This window comes from Wolffia australiana, chromosome 3 (assembly GCF_029677425.1).
Source record: "Wolffia australiana isolate 7733 chromosome 3, ASM2967742v1".
NCBI lineage: Eukaryota > Viridiplantae > Streptophyta > Magnoliopsida > Alismatales > Araceae > Wolffia > Wolffia australiana.
In genome coordinates this window covers 14787231-14806108 of record NC_135837.1, presented here as the reverse complement: position 1 = coordinate 14806108, position 18878 = coordinate 14787231, and the positions used below count along the sequence as shown (strand labels likewise).

At 45.8% G+C, this 18878-nt stretch overlaps 1 protein-coding gene across 2 annotated transcripts; it reads right to left on the bottom strand.

The window, feature by feature from the left end:
* Window positions 1-277: 277 nt before the first annotated feature.
* Window positions 278-4215, bottom strand: LOC144700409 (uncharacterized). Of its 2 annotated transcripts, none has more exons than XM_078571831.1 (3): window positions 3539-4215; window positions 681-794; window positions 278-586 (listed from the first exon to the last, which is right to left on the bottom strand). In XM_078571831.1, the coding sequence occupies exons 1-3, from the start codon at window positions 3805-3807 to the stop codon at window positions 484-486; spliced, it is 486 nt and encodes a 161-aa protein (XP_078427957.1). In that variant the 5' UTR covers window positions 3808-4215; the 3' UTR covers window positions 278-483. The 2 variants fall into 2 exon arrangements, with proteins under 2 accessions (XP_078427957.1, XP_078427956.1); XM_078571830.1 differs by having other exon boundaries at window positions 681-797; window positions 3539-4212.
* Window positions 4216-18878: the final 14663 nt, after the last annotated feature.

Sequence of the window (18878 nt, the reverse complement as noted above, 5' to 3'; positions counted from 1 at the left end):
CAGAGGTCCATTTTAAGCTTGTTGTCTTCATCAAAAGGTGAGTTTCATACATTCTCTCCTCATCTTGGTGTCACTTGCAACATGCTGAGACTTGGAAAAACATATGGCATGGCAAAGTGGGATTAGGGTTTGGGAGCATCACTGATAAAATGCAAAATGAATGATATTTAATGATGATTTATAGTGAAAATTAATGAAATAAATGCATGTTATCATATAATTATTAATGAAAAAGGGTTATTTTCTAATTTAACTCTAAATACCACAAAGCACTAAATTTTACTCAAATACATGTTTATTTGTGTTATATATTAAAGAAGAGTTAAAAAGAAGAATCTTGAGTAGATATCTTGAGAGAGGCGGCAGCGTTTTTCGGTCACGGTGACATCCCCTATGCCACGCGGGACTGAACCCCATACGATGATAAAACAGCACGAACGTGGGAAAACATCACGACACGGACGTGGTTCTCTTTTTTTTTCTTCAAACCTGGTAGTGGAAGTCCGGGTCTTTCTCATCGGGGCGGGCTGCTCGACACGGTTGATGGCGAGTCGGGGCACGTTTGATGGTATTGTCCTCCATCAAGCTTGTAGACAGATGAATGAGAAGGAAAAAAAATAAGGCTACTTCGTTTGGATAACATGCCGGGGATAGCATAGATGACGGGTGGCGGAGCAGACCTCTCTTGGTCCCTATGTGACAATTTTGCCCATTCATTCTTTGCTTCGAAGCTTCTCTCCTCCGTTGCCGCCAACGAAATTCCGTAATTCAGATCCGCCAAAAGAATTATCTGGCTGCTACATTAAGAAGAATAATTTGAAATAAAGTAGAGTATAATTAAGTAGAGTATAAGAATTTATAAGGACAATAGCAATCGATTTAAGTTTGGTAGCAAGGCAAGGATGAAAGGGCGCCTAAAAACCATCCCATCGGCTACGTGCAACACCAACAATGCAGAAATATGTGCATAAACAATCATTTTAGAATGATATTTAACAGGTGTGAGTAATCAACCCATGAATTAGATCAAGAGATAGTTTCATATTTTAGAACTAAATAAATTATTGACTGTTGTACAGATGGTGTGATTAATCGACCCATGAATTCGATCAAGGGATAGTTTAATCTACTTGAAAACTAAATAAATTCATAATTGGACAGATGGTGTGCCTAATGTACCCATGAATTAGATTGAGAAATTGTTTAATATATTTGAAAATCTAAGAAAAATATGATTATTGGACATATAGCGTGACCAATCGATCTACGAATTTCATCAGAGACTGTGAGAGAGATAGTTTACTCGATTTGAAAAACAACTTGAAAAAAAATCCTAATTGATCGGATACTTAGTGAGGGGAAAAAACAATCTTGATCGCAGATATCGATAATAACGATGAAAGCGGAATTTATTTCCCATACAAACAACAAAAAAATCTAGAATATCGTTCTAAAACGAATTGTTGATTCATGAATCAACAATGCAGACATCCGTCCCTAGAACCCTCAGAAATCAAAAAAAGTGAAGGTGCATTGCTCGTTTGGATATGGAAACCCAGGATATTGATTGCAAATCTAGGTCTGAAGGGATTCGTCAAACAGTAGAAGTGAGAAAAATAAAGGTTTCGATAGTGTTACAGAGAGAAAGAGATAGAATTTGAAAGAGAGAGAGAGAGAGATAGAGAGTGAAAGACAGTAAGAGAAAGAGAGAGTAAGATACTAAGAGAGATAGTGAAAAGAGATTAGTAAGAGAAGAAAGAGAGAGAGAGAGAGAGAGAGAGAGAGAGAGACTAAGAGGAGGAATAGAGTAAGAGAGAGCGTGAGAGAGAGAGAGAGTAAGAGGGAGAGGGTAAGAGAGAGTGTGTGAGCGAAAGAGAGTGAGAGAGAAAAAGAGAAAACGTGAGAGAGAGAGAGAAAGAGGGAGAAAGTGACAGAGAGAGTAAGAGGGAGAGAGTAAGAGAGAGACTGTGAGCAAAAGAGAGTGAGAGATAAAAAGAGAGAGTGAGAGAGTGACAGAGAGTAAGAGAGAGTGAGAGAGAAAGAGAGAGTATGAGAGAGCGTAAGAGTGAGATAGCTAGAGAGAGTAGGAGAGAGTGAGAGAGAGTAAGAGAGAGTAGGAGAGAGTGAGAGAGAGTAAGAGAGAGTGAGAGAGAGAGAGACTAATAAAGAGAGAGTAATAGAGAGAGAGAGAGAGAATGATAGTGAGAGAGAGAGAGTGAGAGTGTGTGAGAGAGAGAGTGAGAGTGAGTGAGAGAGAGAGATAGAGGAGAGAATATTGGTCGGTTTCGTACAAATAAAGAGAAAGAGATAGAAAGAAGCCTGTACGTAGACCTGAATTATTCCGTCAATTTGTAGGAGAGAGAAAAAATGTTTCAAGAGAAGCAGAGAGAGAAAGAGATAGGAATTGAATTAGAAACCTGGGGATAGAGAGTGAGAGAAAAAACACATAAACAAAGATAGACAGAGAGAGAAAAAGAGAGAGGGAGATAGTGCGAGGTAGATAGATAGAGATAGAGATAGAGATAGAGATAGAGAGAGATAAAGAGGGATAAAGCGAGATAAAGCGAGATAAAGCGAGATAGATAGATAGAGGTTGAGAGAGATAGAGCGAGATACATAGATAGAAATAGAGAGAGATAGAGCAAAATAGATAGATAGATAGAGATAGAGAGAGATAGAGAGATATGGAGTGAGATAGAGAGAGATAGATAGAGATAGATAAAGATGGAGAGATAGAGCAAAATAGTTACAGATAGAGCGAGACAGATACAGAGAGAGAGAGAGATAGATACGATTTGAGAGAGACTGAGTGAGACTGATACCAATAGAGAGAGATAGTGAGAGAAGCCTGTACGTAGACCTGAACGTTTTCATCAATTTGCAGGAGAGAGAAAAACGGGTTTCGAGAGAAGCAGAGAGAGAAAGAGATAGAAATTGAAGTAGAAACCTAGGGACAGAAAGAGCGAGAGAAAAAAAAAACATAAACAAAGAGAGAGAGAGAGAGAGAGAGACAAAAAAAGAGAGGTAGGGAGATAGAGCGAGGTAGATAGATAGAGATAGAGAGAGAGATAGATGGAAATAGAGCGAGATAGATTGATAGAGGTAGAGAGAAATAGAGCGAGATAGATAGATCGAGATAGAGATAGAGAGAGACAGAGCGAGAGATAGATAGAGATAAAGAGATAGATGGAGCGAGATAGACAGATGGATAGATACATAGATAGATAGATAGAGAGATAAATAGAGATAGAGATAGGTAAAGCGATATAGAGGGAGATAGAGAGAGAGATAGAGAAAGATAGAGCGAGAAAGATACAGATAGAGCGAGATAGAGCGAGACAGATACAAAAAGAGGGAGATAGATACGATTTGAGAGAGATTGAGCGAGATCTATACAATAGAGAGAGATAGAGAGAGAGAGAGAGATAGATAGAGATTGAGGGACATAGGTGAAGAGAGAGCGAACCAGAGAGATGGAGAGAGAGATAGAGATCGAGATCGAGAGAGAGAGAACAGGGGAGGAAGAGGGAAATGAAACCTGCAGGCGTTGCCGGAGAGGAAATCCAGGGGGACTTCGAGGACGTTGCCGACGGCATGGATGATGCTGGAGAACATCGGAGTCACTGCAGTTGAACCCCGTTTTCTGATGAACGTGCGCTCCAGTTGACCCCGCTGCCCTCCATTTCTGTAACCGTTTTCTGTAAAAGAGCATTTCTGATGGGAAACCCATGAACGAAAACGATAACCTTCCTTCTCTTTCACCGTTGAAGGAAGGTACAGCCAATCAGATGTGAGGATGAACATCATACGTCTGTTTTCTTCAATCAAATTGGTAAATATACGTCCCTCTCTCTCCCACTTTCCCTCTCCCTCTCTCCCTCTCTCTCTCTTGCTCCCTCTCTCCCTCTCGCTTTCTCACTATCGCTCTCTCCCTCTCTCTCCCTCTCCCCTTCTCCCTCTCGGTTTCTCACTATCGCTCTCTCTCTCTCTCTCCCTCTCCCTTTCTCCCTCTCCCTTTCTCCCTCTCGCTTTCTCACTATCGCTCTCTCCCTCTCTCCTTCTCCCTCTACCTCTCTCTCTCCCTCTCGCTTTCTCACTATCGCTCTCTCCCTCTCCCTCTCACTCTATCCCTCTCTCCCTCTCTCCCTCTCCCTCTCTCTCTCTCTCTCTCGAGACAAAGGGAGAGGGAGAGCGCGAGAGGGGGAGAGAGAGAGCAAGAGGAGAGAGATAAAGAGGGAGAGAGGGAGAGAGGGGGAGAGAGAGAAAGAGCCAGAGAGGGAGAGAGAAAGCGAGAGGGAGAGGGAGAGAGAGAGCGATAGCGAAAGAGAGAGAGTGAGACAGAAAGAAGGAGAGGGGGGGAGAGAGCGATAGCGCAAGTGAGCGAGTGAGACAGAAAGAGGGAGAGGGGGGGAGAGAGCGATAGTGCAAGAGAGAGAGAGAGAGAGACAGAAAGAGGGGGAGAGAGAGCGAGAGAGAGAAGGAGAGAAAAAGAGGGAGAGACGAAGGGAGAGAGAGATAGAAAGAGAGAGAGGCGAAGAGAGAGAGAGCGCGAGAGGGACAGAGAGAAAGAGAGAGCATGAGCAACAGCAAGAGAGAGACAGATAGAGACAGAGAGTGAGAGAGAAAGAGAGAGAGAGAGAGAGAGAAGGAGAAAAAAAGAGGGAGAGTCGAAGGGAGAGAGCGAGATAGAAAGGGGGAACGATGAAGGAAGAGAGAGAGTGCGAGGGGGAGAGAGAGAGAGTGAGGGAGAGGAACAGCAAGAGAAAGAAAGAGACAGATAGAGACAGAGCGAGAAAGAGAGAGTGAGAGAGAAAGAGACAGAGGGGAGGGAGAGCGAGAGAAAGAGAAGGAGAGTAAAAGAGGGAGAGACGAAGGGAGAGAGAGAGATAGAGAGGGAGCGACGAAGGGAGAGTGAGAGCGCGAGAGGGAGAGACAGAGCAAGAGGGACAGAGAGAGAGAGCAAGAGCATGAGAGAGAGAGACACAGATAGAGACAGAGCACGAGAGAGAGAGTGAGAGAAAAAGAGATGGAGGGGGAGAGAGAGCGAGAGAAAGAGAAGGCGAGAAAAAGAGGGAGAGATAACAAGAGGGAACGACGAAGGGACGGATAAATTTTCTCCCCTGCTGCAACTGTTTTTTTGTAACCGCTTATCTCTTTCTCTCTTCTCTCACACTCTCCCTCTTCTCTCTCACTATTTTGTCAGCCAGTCAGAGGCCAGAAGCGCACATGTATTCCTATTATAGTAGTGTAGATGAAATAATGTACTATAATTTTTTCTAGTAGAATGTATTATTTAAACTACCCTATTATAGTAGGATATATTATAGTAGTATAGGCTAGTAGGGCCCACTCGCAATGCTCTCTTTGGGTGGAGAGAGAAGAGATAGAAAGCAGGCCCATACTCATTCTGGGAGAATTAAAAAATCCCATCTTCGGCCACTCAGATGAACCACACAGATCTAAAGCTTGTAGACAGATGAATGAGAAGGAAAAAAAGAAGGCTACTTTGATTGGATAACATGTCAGCGGTAGCATAGATGACGGGTGGCGGAGCAGACCTCACTTGGTCCCTATGCCACAATTTCGCCCATTCATTCTTTGCATTGAAGCTTCTCTCCTTCGTCGCCGCCAATGAAATTCCGTAATTCAGATCCACCAAGAGAATTATCCGGCTGCTACATTAAGAAGAATAATTTGAAATAGAGTATAAGAATTTATAAGGACAATAGCAATCGATTTAAGTTTGGGAACAGGCAAGGATGAAAGGACGCCTAAAAACATCCCATCGGAATCTATGCATAAACAATCATTTTAGAACGATATTTTACAGGTAAGAATTCAACCCATGAATTAGATCAAGAGATAGTTTAATAACTGAGAACTAAATAAATTATTCACTATTGTAGAGATGGCGTGATTAATCGACCCATGAATTAAATCAAGAGATTCTTCAAACAGTAGGAGTGAGAAAAATAAGGGTTTCGATAGTGGTACAAAGAGAAAGAGATAGAAATTGAAGGGGAGGGAGAGAGAGAGAGACAGTAAGAGAAAGAGAGAGTAAGCAACTAAGAGAGATAGTGAGAAAGAGTTTAATAAGAGAAGAGAGTGAGAGAGAGAGAGAATAAGAGGAGAAATAGAGTAAGAGAGAGAGAGTGAGACAGAGAGAGTAAGAGGAAGAGAGTAAGAGAGAGAGTGTGAGCGAGAGTAAGAGAGTGAGAGAGAAAAGAGAAAAAGTGAGAGAGAGAAAGAGAGAGAAAGTAAGAGAGAGAGTGTGAGCGAGAGTAAGAGAGTGAGAGAGAAAAAGAGAAAAAGTGTGTGTGAGAGAGAAAGAGGGAGAGAGTGAGAGAGTGTAAGAGAGAGAGTGAGAGAAAAGTAAGAGAGAGTGGGAGAGAGTAGGAGAGAGTGTGGGAGAGTAAGGGAGAGTGTGTGAGAGAGAGAAAGAAAGAGAGTAAGAGAGAGAGAGTGAGTGATAGTGAGAGAGTGAGAGTGAGAGAGAGAGAGAGTAAGAGTGAGTGAGAGAGATATGGTAAGAGAGGGAGTGAGAGAGTTGGAGAGAGAGAGAAAGAAGACTGCACGTAGGCCTGAGGTTTTCAACTTTCAGGAGAGAATTTTGGGGTTTCGTACAAATAGAGATGAAGAGATAGAAAGAAGCCTGTACGTAGACCTGAATGATTCCGTCCATTTGTAGGAGAGAGAAAAAAGAGTTTCGACAGAAGCTGAAAGAGAAAGAGATAGGAAGTAGAAACCTGGGGACAGAGAGTGACAGAAAAACACATAAACAAAAAGAGAGAGAGAGAGAGAGAGAGAGAGAGAGAAAGAGAGATAAGGAGATAGAGCGAAATAGATAGATAGAGATAGAGAGAGAGAGAGATAGATAGATAGATAGATAGATAGATGTAGGACAGCTAGAGGGAAGGGCGACTGTAGGGATGGATTGGATAGGACGGAGGAAATGCGGGACATGTTTGGATGGGTTGGATAAAACAGACCACAGAAATCCACACGATCGAATTCAGAGTTTAAAACCAATGAAATACTGGTGGTGCAGCTCCGATCCTCGTCGAGGGCGGGAGTACTGTCTTCACCCACCGTGATGATGCCGAAGCACCAAATTCAATACACGATTTCACGTCACGAAAGAAACTCTCGAAGAGGATTGTAGGAAAATTCAAATCAAATCAAATCTGACGGCGGTGGAGACTTCTCTCGGAATACTGGATGAAGAACACGACGATACCAAAGATTTCAGGTGTACCTCGGCACCGTGGTACGTGAAGAGGCTGCGGGGAATTCTGAGCGTGGCAAAGCTCGGCGAATCCGGGCGTTGAGTGGCCCACTAGACAAGAAAGATTCTGGGCGTTCCGGGCATTGAACGGCCCTGGTAGTGAGTTGATGTCATTGTCACAGATTCAGGCGTAGGCGAATACTCGCGCGCGCCAAGCGCGCGCAGGGTGCGCAGAGCGCATGGAGCGCACGGAGCAGCACGTGTGGGCGTTGAGCGCGCGCGGAGAGCGCGGAGGGCGTGCAGCGCACTCGGAGCGCGCGGAGAGCGCGCGGTTTGAAGCTTTGGACGGCGTCGACGACGACCGGCGTCGGTGGCACAACCGTGCGCAGCGCTGGTTGGCAGCCTGGGGTGGCCTAGGTGGCGGCCTTGGGCTGTCTTGGGTGACAGCCTAGGGCTGCCTTGGTCGGCATCCTAGGGCAGCCTAGGGCGGCGGCCTTGGGCGAGAGCCTGGGGCGGCCTGGGGCAGCGGCCTAGGGCTGCCTTGGGCGGCAGCCTGGGGCGGCTGCCTTGGGCGGCAGCTTGGGGCTGCCTTGGGCGGCAGCCTGGGGCTGCCTTGGGCGGTAGCCTGGAGGGGGCCTAGGGCGGCGGCCTTAGGCTGCCTTGGGCGGCAGCCTGGGATGGCCTAGGGCGGCGGCCTTGGGCTGCCTTGGGCGACAGCCTGGGGCGGCGGCCTTGGGCTGCCTTGGGCGGCAGCCTGGGGGTGGCTTGGGGCGGCAGTTTCAGGCTGCCCTAGGGTAACCCAGGGAGGGCGATAGAGAGAGAGAGAGAGATCGACAGAGAGAGGGAGCGAGAGTGAGGGAGAGAATGAAGGGAGGGAAGAGACGATAGGGATGGTGGCCGGCGACGACGACAATGGCGGCGGCGGCGGCGACGGCGGCGGCGGCGGTGGCGACGACGGCAGTCGGAGCAGAGATGGGATAGGGGAGGCAGGGCAGTCCTCCAAGAAGAGTTAAACAAACTCAATTCCTGAATAATGACTGCCTAACTGTTTCTTGAAATAATGGCCTATACTTATAGGCCTTGGAGGAAAGAGAAAATACAACTTAAAGACGAGAAATTAAATACGAGAAATTAAAGACGCAAGACGTGCTTCATTCATGCCAGGGGGCAGTTGTGGATCTGCCGCTGGTGACGTGTCATGATGCGTGAAGGAGTGTGCGTGCGTGGAGACGTGCGTAACGCCGGTATGTTGAAGTTGTCCGATGGTGGTTGTGGCGTGACCATGGCGGAGGCGTTGACTTCGATTGACTGTGGTGGTGTGTCCGTAGCAGAGACGTTGACTTTGGTTGACGGTGGTGGCGCGTCTGGTGTCGATGTGTTGGCGTCCATGCGACCATAGATGTAGATAGAGAGAGATAGGGAGAGATAGAGAGAGATAGATAGAGATAGAGCGAGATAGAGCGAGATAGATAGAGAGAGAGATAGAGCGAGATAGATAGAGAGAGATAGAGCGAGATAGAGAGTAGAGCAAGATAGAAAGATAGAGATGGAGAGAGAGAGGGAAATAGATAGATAGATAGATAGAGATAGATAGAGATAGAGAGAGATAGAGTGAGATAGAGAGAGATAGATAGAGATAGAGATGGAGAGATGAGCGAGATAGATGTAGATAGAATGAGATAGAGATGGAGAGATGAGCGAGACAGATACAGAAAGAGGGAGATAGATACGATTTGAGAGAGACTGAGTGAGATCTATACAATTGAGAGAGATAGAGAGAGATATAGATAGAGATAGAGTTATATAGGTGAAGAGAGAGCGAACCAGAGAGATATAGATCGAGAGAGAGAGAGAAATAGGGGAGAAAGAGAGGAAATGAAACATGCAGGCATTGCCGGAGAGGAAATCCAGGGGGCTTCGAGGACAATGCTGCCGACGTGGATGATGTTGGAGAACAACGCTGGAGAACATTGGAGTCCCTGCAGTTGAACCCCGTTTTCTGATGAACGTGCGTTCCAGGATGAACATCGTAACCATTTTTTGTAAAAGAGCATTTCTGATGGGAAACCCATGAATGAAAACGATTACCTTCCTTCTCTTTCACCGGCGAAGGAAGGTACAGCCAATCAGAGGCCAGGATGAACATCATCTGTTTTCTTCAATCAAATTGGTAAATATACGTCCTTCTCTCTCCCACTTTCCCTTCTCTCTCTCCCTTTGCTTCTCCCTCTCTCCTTTCCCTCTCTCTCTCTCTCGCTCCCTCTCTCCCTCTCACTTTCTCACTATCGCTCTCTCCCTCTCTCCCTCTCTCCCTCTCACTTTCTCACTTTCTCACTATCGCTCTCTCCCTCTCTCCCTCTCTCCCTCTCTCCCTCTCACTTTCTCACTATCGCTCTCTCCCTCTCTCCCTCTCCCTCTCTTATGTGAACACACAATGAAATCGACAAGAATTAATAGATTACCTTGAGCTGAATGTCACTTGGAGGGCGATAACTCACAAGGAGAGGAGCTTCTCCGAGAAAACCCACGGCTCCTTTGTTGCTTAGATCAGTCCTTGGCAGCCTGTCGGCACAGCAATCGTGAATATTGAACAAGAGACAGAGACGCTAGAAGAACGCTAGAGAAAGAGGAGAAGAACGCTAGAGAAAGAGGAGAAGAACGCTAGAAGGAAGAAACACACTCATTCAACAACCCAAAAAAACTGTGTTCATCTCCATTACAGGAGACATTTAAAGAACATGAGTCATAAATATTTTAACCTACTAAGCATGGGGTTTACCAACGGGTATGGCCCCCACGGAGAGTCATAACTCTCGCCGTATGCGACCTATGCGTCACATGCACTACGTCAACTCCCACAGGGTTCAGAAGATTCAACTCCGTTGAAGCACAGAGTGGCTTCAGCGCAGCTGTGTTCTGAACATGTCACGGTTGTTATTCGACTAGCATCTGTTGCCACTGTGATCCGCCAAGAGGGATGGTGTTTGGTGCGAACCCGTGATGACGTGGGCGTCGCAAAAGGGTTGGGCGACTATAGCTCGTACTTGGACAATCATCTCCTGCGAAAAGGCATGTTTTTCCCAAAAAGGTGTATCCTTAAAGCAATTTTGGGGTACCTGCTGAGGGGGATCCGGTACTCCGCAAAGCAAGGGCTGTAAGCAGAAGAGAATGCGGTGGGTACTTTCCATGGTTAGCGCGTGCTGGCGGGGAGTCCAACGTGGGAGCAGAACTATGGTGGCCGTAAGCAAATATTCAGTCAGTGGCATCGAGGGAGGCTTCAGAATGTCGGAATATGAGTCCGAGATAATGATGATGGGGTCTTCATTTGGATGACGATAGGCCAGGTGTTGGAGGAGCAGACGAACATTTTGGCGCGGAATGTGTTGACTGCGACGCAGGGACTTCTCGCGTGACTCGGCGTGATGCAGGAGTGTTGTTGACGATCGAGGCATAGCTACGGGTTGAGCCGGCGACTCCTATGTACCTGCAAAATACTCATCCCACAAATGTGGAGCAAGTGTTAAAACATCTGTTAGGGAAATCCAGGAGGCTTCCTAGGTAGGCAGTCCCTGCCAGTGTACTAGTACTTCGATAGACTCCTGGTCTGTTGGGTGAGGTCTGGATTTTGATAGGCGGAGGAGCATCATCTACGGGGTCTGGCAGCGAGTCAATGATTGGCCATTCAGGATGCAGAAGGGGCCCTGAATCCGTCGGGCTAAGGGGAATCGAGGGTTCGCCATGATAACGTGTAAGATCGGCGATGTTGAATGTAGAGCTGATATGCTAGTGTGCCGGGATGTCTAACACATAGGCGTTAGGACCCAGTTTCTTAATAATCTTGAACGGCCCCATACTTCTTTTGTGACTTTTGTTGTGTGCTGATGTATACCGAGCCGGATTCATTCGAACCATAACTTGATCTCCTTTGCAGAATTCCACGTGACGGCGATGAGCATCCGCAAGGGTTTTGAACATTTGATTATGTTGGGTTCTGTGGTTTGATTCATCCATGAAAAATACATTCCATAGATGCAGAAGTGTGGTCGATCGATTCTCAATCGATCTATTAAACAAAATATTGTAGTACCTTTTGGGTGACACATTCCACCCTTGACTTTGTTGTTCCGAGATCGTTCTGAAGCCGTTCACACGTCCGGCCTCTAGAAGTATCCACGCGATCACTCGGAGCTTGGATCTCCACCTCTTCTTCTTCACTTCTTCTTGAGAACCTTGAAGATCTCCTCACCATGAAGACTCTCTTCCTTGGAAGTGTAGAAGAGAGTGGAGAGGGGAGGGGCTCTCAAATGAAACTTGCATGGGTGTCTAAAATGAGACCCCTTTCCCTCTTTATATTTCACTTAAGGTTTTTCTCAAAAACCCTCCCAAGAAAAATATATCCACCAATGCCCTTATGACCTTGTGCGTGTGACCCTCTAGGCCCATGTATCGTTCTAGTTAATAACTTAAATGGCCCAATAACATTTATTGACCAACCTTATTAATTAACTATATCAACATATAGATTAATTAAATAAGGATCGATTTAACCCAATCGACAGGTTAAGTTTCCAGCCCGTGGGGTGCCAAGCTACACCTCGTGCTCTAGAGGATACCGAGTAGTCTCGAACTCTCTCATGGAACCTTTACCGTCATCGGTTACCGTATATGTATAATCCAGCATCTGCGCGAGACTCTCAAATAACTTAGAGCATGGTTTATCGTCAAACTCTAATCCGTCATTCGATTAGTACTAATGCGTAAGGGGGATCATTGGAGAATGCCTTATCCAATATCCTCACTAGCCTGGCCATGGATTTCCTTGCATCGTCTTCCTCGAGTCAATCTCCTCTTATACCGAGGGCGGATGATCCCATCTTGACCACTCAATCATCTCCGTAAGCTTCTTACTACATCCAATCTATAACTTATTTGAATCCCATGATTAGAGACTCATATATCACAGTCAAAATGTAGTCGTCCACTTACGAGATGTCCTTGGTGTCTCAGGTCAGTGGATCACTTATACAACCGTGACTTGAATCAACCTGATTGACGTTTAGGTATAATACCATTCAGGGATTCATACGGATCAATTCAGTGAACTCTTTCTCCAAAGAGCACCCACTATCTGTCCTTAGTGTCTCCACACTAATAGCCATAGGATCAGCTATACTTATCGAATAAGTAGGATCAGCTAGTGCTATTCTATCCGAATAATTCGATGTCCGTCTCGACTATCCTCGAATAGGAATATTTAGAATACATGTTTAAAGACTAGTGATCACTGTATTATGATCTCATCATAATTCACTTTGTCATTGCACGTATTCGTGGACTTCATTATAAACATCACACGGAATAATAATGAATGCAAATAATTTATTCAATGAACTTAAATATACACGGTTGTGTGATTGTCTTGACGGCCACATAATATCCATCAGATTAGACAAAGCAATTATGTGTGTGACCTCGTTGTGGAGAGGCTGGATGCGCTCCGCTAATGATTCCGCGATAAACGATGGTCTGTCCAGCTGCTTTAGAGGGGTTAAGTCAATAGGCTTGCGGGGTTGGTGACCATATACGATCATGAATGGGCTCCGACCGGTAGACCAATTACTAGTGTTGTTGAAAGCAAATTCTACACGAGGTAGTAGCTGATCCCAAGGAATTGGCGTATTGATCACGAGACATCTCAATAGATTACCCAGGCTGTGATTCACAACCTCCGTTTGCCCATCAGTTTGTGGATGAAATGCTGATGAAAATTGCAATTTTGTGCCCATATGATGCCATAAGGTCTTCCAAAAATAACACATAAATTTTGGATCCAGATCCGAGACGATTGTCTTGGGGATTCCATGAAGCCTGACAATCTCGTTGAAGAATAATTTGGTTATATGGGACGCATCATAAGTTTTCCGACAAGCTACGAAATGAGCCATCTTTGAGAATCGATTCACGACGATGCAAATAGAATCGGATTTATCGCAGGTTGGAGGAAGTCCTAGGACGAAGTTCATGCTCACGTCCTCCCATGGTCGTTCCAGCACAGGCAAAGGTTGATACAAACCTTGCTTGGTACGGACAGACTTTCCTTCAACACAGGTGCGGCAACATTCTAGTGTTTTGTTGACGTGGTGTCCCATCCCTGGCCAATAAAATTTCTCCTGAATGGTCTCATAAGTCTTGGTTCTCCCTACGTGACCTGAGAGCCCTCCTTGGTGCACCTCCCAATTAAGAAAGTCTCGCATAGACGTGCGCGGAATGCATAAATGTTGATCCTTAAAGAGAAATCCATTAGTTACATTGAAGGAATCAACGTGGCGCCTTGGGGTTGCTTGGAGGTCGGCATAAGTCTTGGAAAAGTCAGGACAGCTTTGGTAGAGGTCAGGGATACCGTCAAATCCCACGAGCTGCGTAGAGATAGCAGATAGTAGATGTCGACAGTGACTAAGAGTATTTGCAACTTTGTTATCTAGACCGGGCTTATGTTGAAGACAGAATTGGAAAGGCTGCAGATATTCTACCCATTTTGCATGCTTCGGATGGAGATGGCGTTGAGTGTGGAGATACTTCAAGGTTTCGTGGTTGGAAAATAACACAAACCCCCGTGAGATGAGATAATGCCGCCAGTGTTTCAAGACTTGCACCACTGCATAGAGCTCCTTCTCATAAGTAGAGTACTTCTGTCTGGATTCGTTTAACTTTTCAGTATGGAAGGCAACAAGGTGACCACCTTGACTAAGAACACCATCCAGTCCGGTGCCAGAGGCATCACACGAGACATCAAACAGTACCTCAAAGTTTGGGAGTTGTAGTATAGGGGCACTGGCCATCAGATTCTTTATCTGTTTGAAAGCACCTTGAGCTCCCGCATTCCAGGAAAATTCTCCTTTGCGGAGGTAGTTGGTGATAGGGGCCATAATAGTGCTGAAATTTTTAATGAATCTCTAATAGAACATAGCAAGTCCGTGAAAGCTGCGTACATCATGAGTATTTAAAGGAACAGGCCAGTCAACGATGGCGCGTACCTTCGCAGGGTCGACGGAGATCCCTTCTGTTGAAATGATGAAACCCAAGAACAGAACCTATTCTTGAATCAAAATGCATTTTTTAAGATTAGCAATAAACTGATGCGACTGCAGAAGGCGACAGACGATGCGAAGGTGCTCTAGATGCTCATCAATGGTAGAACTATAGACTTGGATATCATCGAAATACATGACCACAAACTTCCCCAATTGCTCGTGGAACGTATGAGTCATGATCCTCATGAAAGTGCTGGGCGCATTTGACAGCCCAAAGGCATCACCAGCCATTCATAGAGTCCATCCTTGGTTTTGAAGCATGTCTTCCACTCGTCCCCAGACTGAATTCGAACTTGATGATGCCCACTCCGCAGATCAATTTTAGAAAACACTCGAGCTATGGTCATCATATCAATCATGTCATCCAGCCGAGGGATTGGGAATCGATACTTGACCGTAATTTTGTTGATTGCGCGACAATCGATACACATCTGCTTGGAGCCATCTTTCTTCAATGCTAGTAAGGCCGGTACTGCACAAGGACTGATACTTTCTTTGATAAAACCCCGATCAAGAAGGTCCTGGACTTGTCGTCGTAATTCTTGATGTTCTGCTGGAGCGAAGCGGTAGTGAGGCATATTAGGTAATTGAGCTCCCGAGTAGAGGTCAATAATATGCTGTATATCTCTGAGGGGTGGCAGTGATGGAGGGTCTGAGTTCAAAAAAATGTCCAAGAACTCATTCTTCAGTTGTTGCTCTTGCAGCCCACTGAATGTGGGTTTATCTTCAGCAACAACCAGCGTGGGGTATGCTAGAAAGAGGGGCGTCGCCTTCTTACAAACTTGACGGAGTATAATATGCAAAGGGATGATTTGCAATTGGAGACCGACGGCTGGTGATGGCGCAACTGTCTTTTGTCGTGGTTGAAAAGGCTTGATTACTACCTTCTTGTTGGCGTGGACAAGGGTGCAGATGTTACTTCGCCCGTGTAAAGTTGCGTCAGTATCATACAGCCATGGCCGACCAAGGAGCATACTGCTGACTTTCATGGGTAGTACATCCATCCATACGTGATCTTGATATGATCTGTAAGTTGAACAAACATCGATGAGTTACAGGAATAGATTGCGAGTTTACCCATGCTACTTGATATGGCGACGGATGCTTCTAGAGAGGTAGTTACATTTTCTGGACAGCTTCGTGGGAGATAGCATTGACACTACTTCCGTTGTCGATAATGATCTTGTAATGCTGTCCTCCAATGCAGACATAAGTGCTTAAGATAGAGGTGCGTAATGGGTCCGTGATCTGTGCTTGATGATATAGAGGTTGCAATAAATGCAATTCTCTTGATTCTTCTTCGGGGGCTATGAAATTAGGGTCCATCTCGTACTCTTCTTCTTCAATGCCATGCTGTGCCACAGGAGCCTGTTCTCCGGGTGCTTCTCCTGCTACTTCCTCTTGTGTAATAGCGACGATTTGGTTGGGGCAGCTTCCTGAAAAGTTGTATCCCCCACAAGAGAAACAATGGCGATTCAACGTTGCGGGTGGCGCACAGGGACCCAGTGGTGCTTCTAGTAGTCTCCGAGTCTCAGGCGGTGGCCTGCCAGGAAGAGCGACAGCTATGGCCTTCATTCCAGGAGTGGTGCCTTTGTCCCCCACCCCAGCTCCTGCTACTTGATAGTCCGGCGGATTATCCAGAACACCTTTCACATAACGAAACATTCCTTCCCCAGGGTGATACACATAGGGGCGTCGAGAATCCATCCCCTGAGATTCCATTGTAGTTCCTGATGGTTGTTCGGCTAAGAATTCATCATATTCTAGCGCCGTACAGTAAGCCTCCTCTAGAGTCCGTACCCACCGAAGTCCCACTTCTCTTCGGATTGGCATTTTTAAACCAGTGCAAAAATGTGATAGTGTTAGCGTTGGATCTTCATTAAGTCCACACCCAAGTATCAACGCATCAAATTCTTTGATATAATCTCTAGAGTTTCTGTTGCCTTAATAAACCCGTTGCCATCTGTCCACGATGCGAGAATGATAGCCCTCAGTAACGTATTTTTCTCTAAGCTTCCTTTTAGCTGCTTCCCAGGAAGTAATAGGTCAATCACGTCGTTGGGCCACAGTCTCTAGCAGATTTTTCCAGAACACTTTGGCAGGTCCACGTAGTTTGATATTGAGTAGCTTCAGCTTCTGGGATTCAGACAACTCCACCCAGCCGAAATAGGCATCCATAGCGTCCTCTCAGTCATTGTATTCCTTGGGGCCATGTTCACCATCGAATGTTGGAATATCGACCTTGACGTTTTGGTAATCTCGCCCAACGTCTTCATGTCATGTCGGTGGACGGCCTTGGTGATCAGATTCTCGTGGTCCACGAGGGGGAATATCCTCTTCTTCTTCATAGTCAGACTGATGCGGTGATAGGGGGCGCTGTTCTTCAAATACCGTCAATCGATCTCCCATATGCATGTACCCCTATGTCATAACTTGTTGCAGCGTTTGGGCCCAAGGCGTTACAGCTTCTTCAGCCGCCGTCGCAGTGAAGGGCGATGTTGTCGGCGCTGAGTTATTTGATGTTTCTGGAGGTTGATAAGGCATTCCGGAGTGTAGGGTAAATATGGGTTGAAACCCTCGTGTATCACCTCTATCTCCTGACATGCTGCGGCTCCGATACCACTTTATGTGAACCCACAATGAAATCGACGAGAATATATATATTACCTTGAGCTGAATGTCACTTGGAGGGCGGTAACTCACAAGGAGAGGAGCTTCTCCGAGAAAACCCACGGCTCCTTTGTTGCTTAGATCAGTCCTTGGCAGCCTGTCGGCACAGCGATCGTGAAGATTGAACAAGAGACAGAGACGCTAGAAGAACGCTAGAGAAAGAGGAGAAGAACGCTAGAAGGAAGAAACACACTCATTCAACAACCCAAAAAAACTGTGTTCATCTCCATTACAAGAGACATTTAAAGAACATGAGCCATAAATATTTTAACCTACTAAGCATGGGGTTTACCAACTGGTATGGCCCCCACGGAGAGTCATAATTCTCGTCGTATGCGACCTATGCGTCACACGCACTACGTCACTCTCCCTCTCTCCCTCTCGCTTTCTCACTATCGCTCTCTTCCTCTCTCTCTCCCTCTCGCTTTCTCTTTATCGCTCTCTCCCTCTCCCTCTCCTTCTCCCTCTCTCCCTCTCTCTCTCTCTCACTCTCTCTCTTGCTACGAAGGGAGAGGGAGAGCACGAGAGGGAGAGAGAGAGAGAGAGAGAGAGAGAGCAAGATGGGCGAGAGAGAGAGCAAGAGGAGAGAGATAAAGAGGGAGAGAGGGGGAGAGAAAGAGAAAGAGCCAGAGAGGGAGACAGAAACCGAGAGAGAGGGAGAGAGAGAGCGATAGCGTAAGAGAGAGAGTGAGACAGAAAGAGGGAGAGGGGGGGAGAGAGCAATAGCGCAAGACAGAGAGTGAGACAAAAAGAGGGAGAGGGGTGAAGACGAAGCAGATAGAGTGACAATGGAAACTCGCCAACCAGCTTATAGGGATGTTAATAAAGATTAGCAAATAATAAAAGAAGTACGTAACATATACTTGTTAGAGATTAGAGAAATAGGAAAATATAAGGTTAAAGATAGATAGGATGAAATATAGAAAGGGCACACATAGATAGGATCTAATGGCTACAACTTAATCAAGACATAGTCGTTATACCAGTTATAACGGCTATGATTAAAACGGATCGAACGATCTAAACCGTTCGATCTATAGCCGTTATAATAATGTTATAACGGCTTTCAGTTTTCAAATCTTACTATTTTTAGCCTATACCATATGCTATATAATACGCACCAATGTAACAACGCAAAAATAACAAAGATCTTGAAATTGTAGGCTTACGTCTGTGTCTCTTCCTTCTCTCCATCTCTATCTCTCTTCTTCTCCCTTGTCCTCTCTTCTCTTTTCTTTCAAGCTACACTCGCGGGTTTACAAGGGGGACAGAGAGCGAGAGAAAGAGAAGGAGAGAAAAAGAGGGAGAGGCGAAGGGAGAGAGAGATAGAAAGAGGGAGAGACGAAGAGAGAGAGCGCACGAGAGGGACAAAGAGAAAGAGAGAGCATGAACGACAGAAAGAGAGACAGATAGAGACAGAGCGAGAAAGAGAGTGAGAGAGAAAGAGAGAGAAGGGAGAGAGAGCGAGAGAAAGAGAAGGAGAAAAAAAGAGGGAGAGACGAAGAGAGAGGGAGAGAGAGAGATATAGAAAGGGAGAGTGATGAAGGAAGAGAGAGAGCGCGAGAGGGAGAGAGAGAACGCAAGAGGGACAGAGAGAGAGAGAGAGAGGAAGAGCAAGAGAAAGAAAGATATAGATAGAGACAGAGCAAGAAAGAGAGAGTGAGAGAGAAAGAGACGGAGAGGGAGAGAGCAAGAGGAAGAGGAGAGAAGAAGAGGGGAGACGAAAGGAGAGAGAGAGATAGAAAGAGGGAGTGACAAAGGGAGAGAGAGAGCGTGAGAGGGAGAGAGAGAGCAAGAGGGATAGAGAGAGAGAGAGCAAGAGCAAGAGCAAGAGAGAGAGAGACACACACAGATAGAGACAGAGCGTGAGAAAGAGAGTCTGAGAAAAAGAG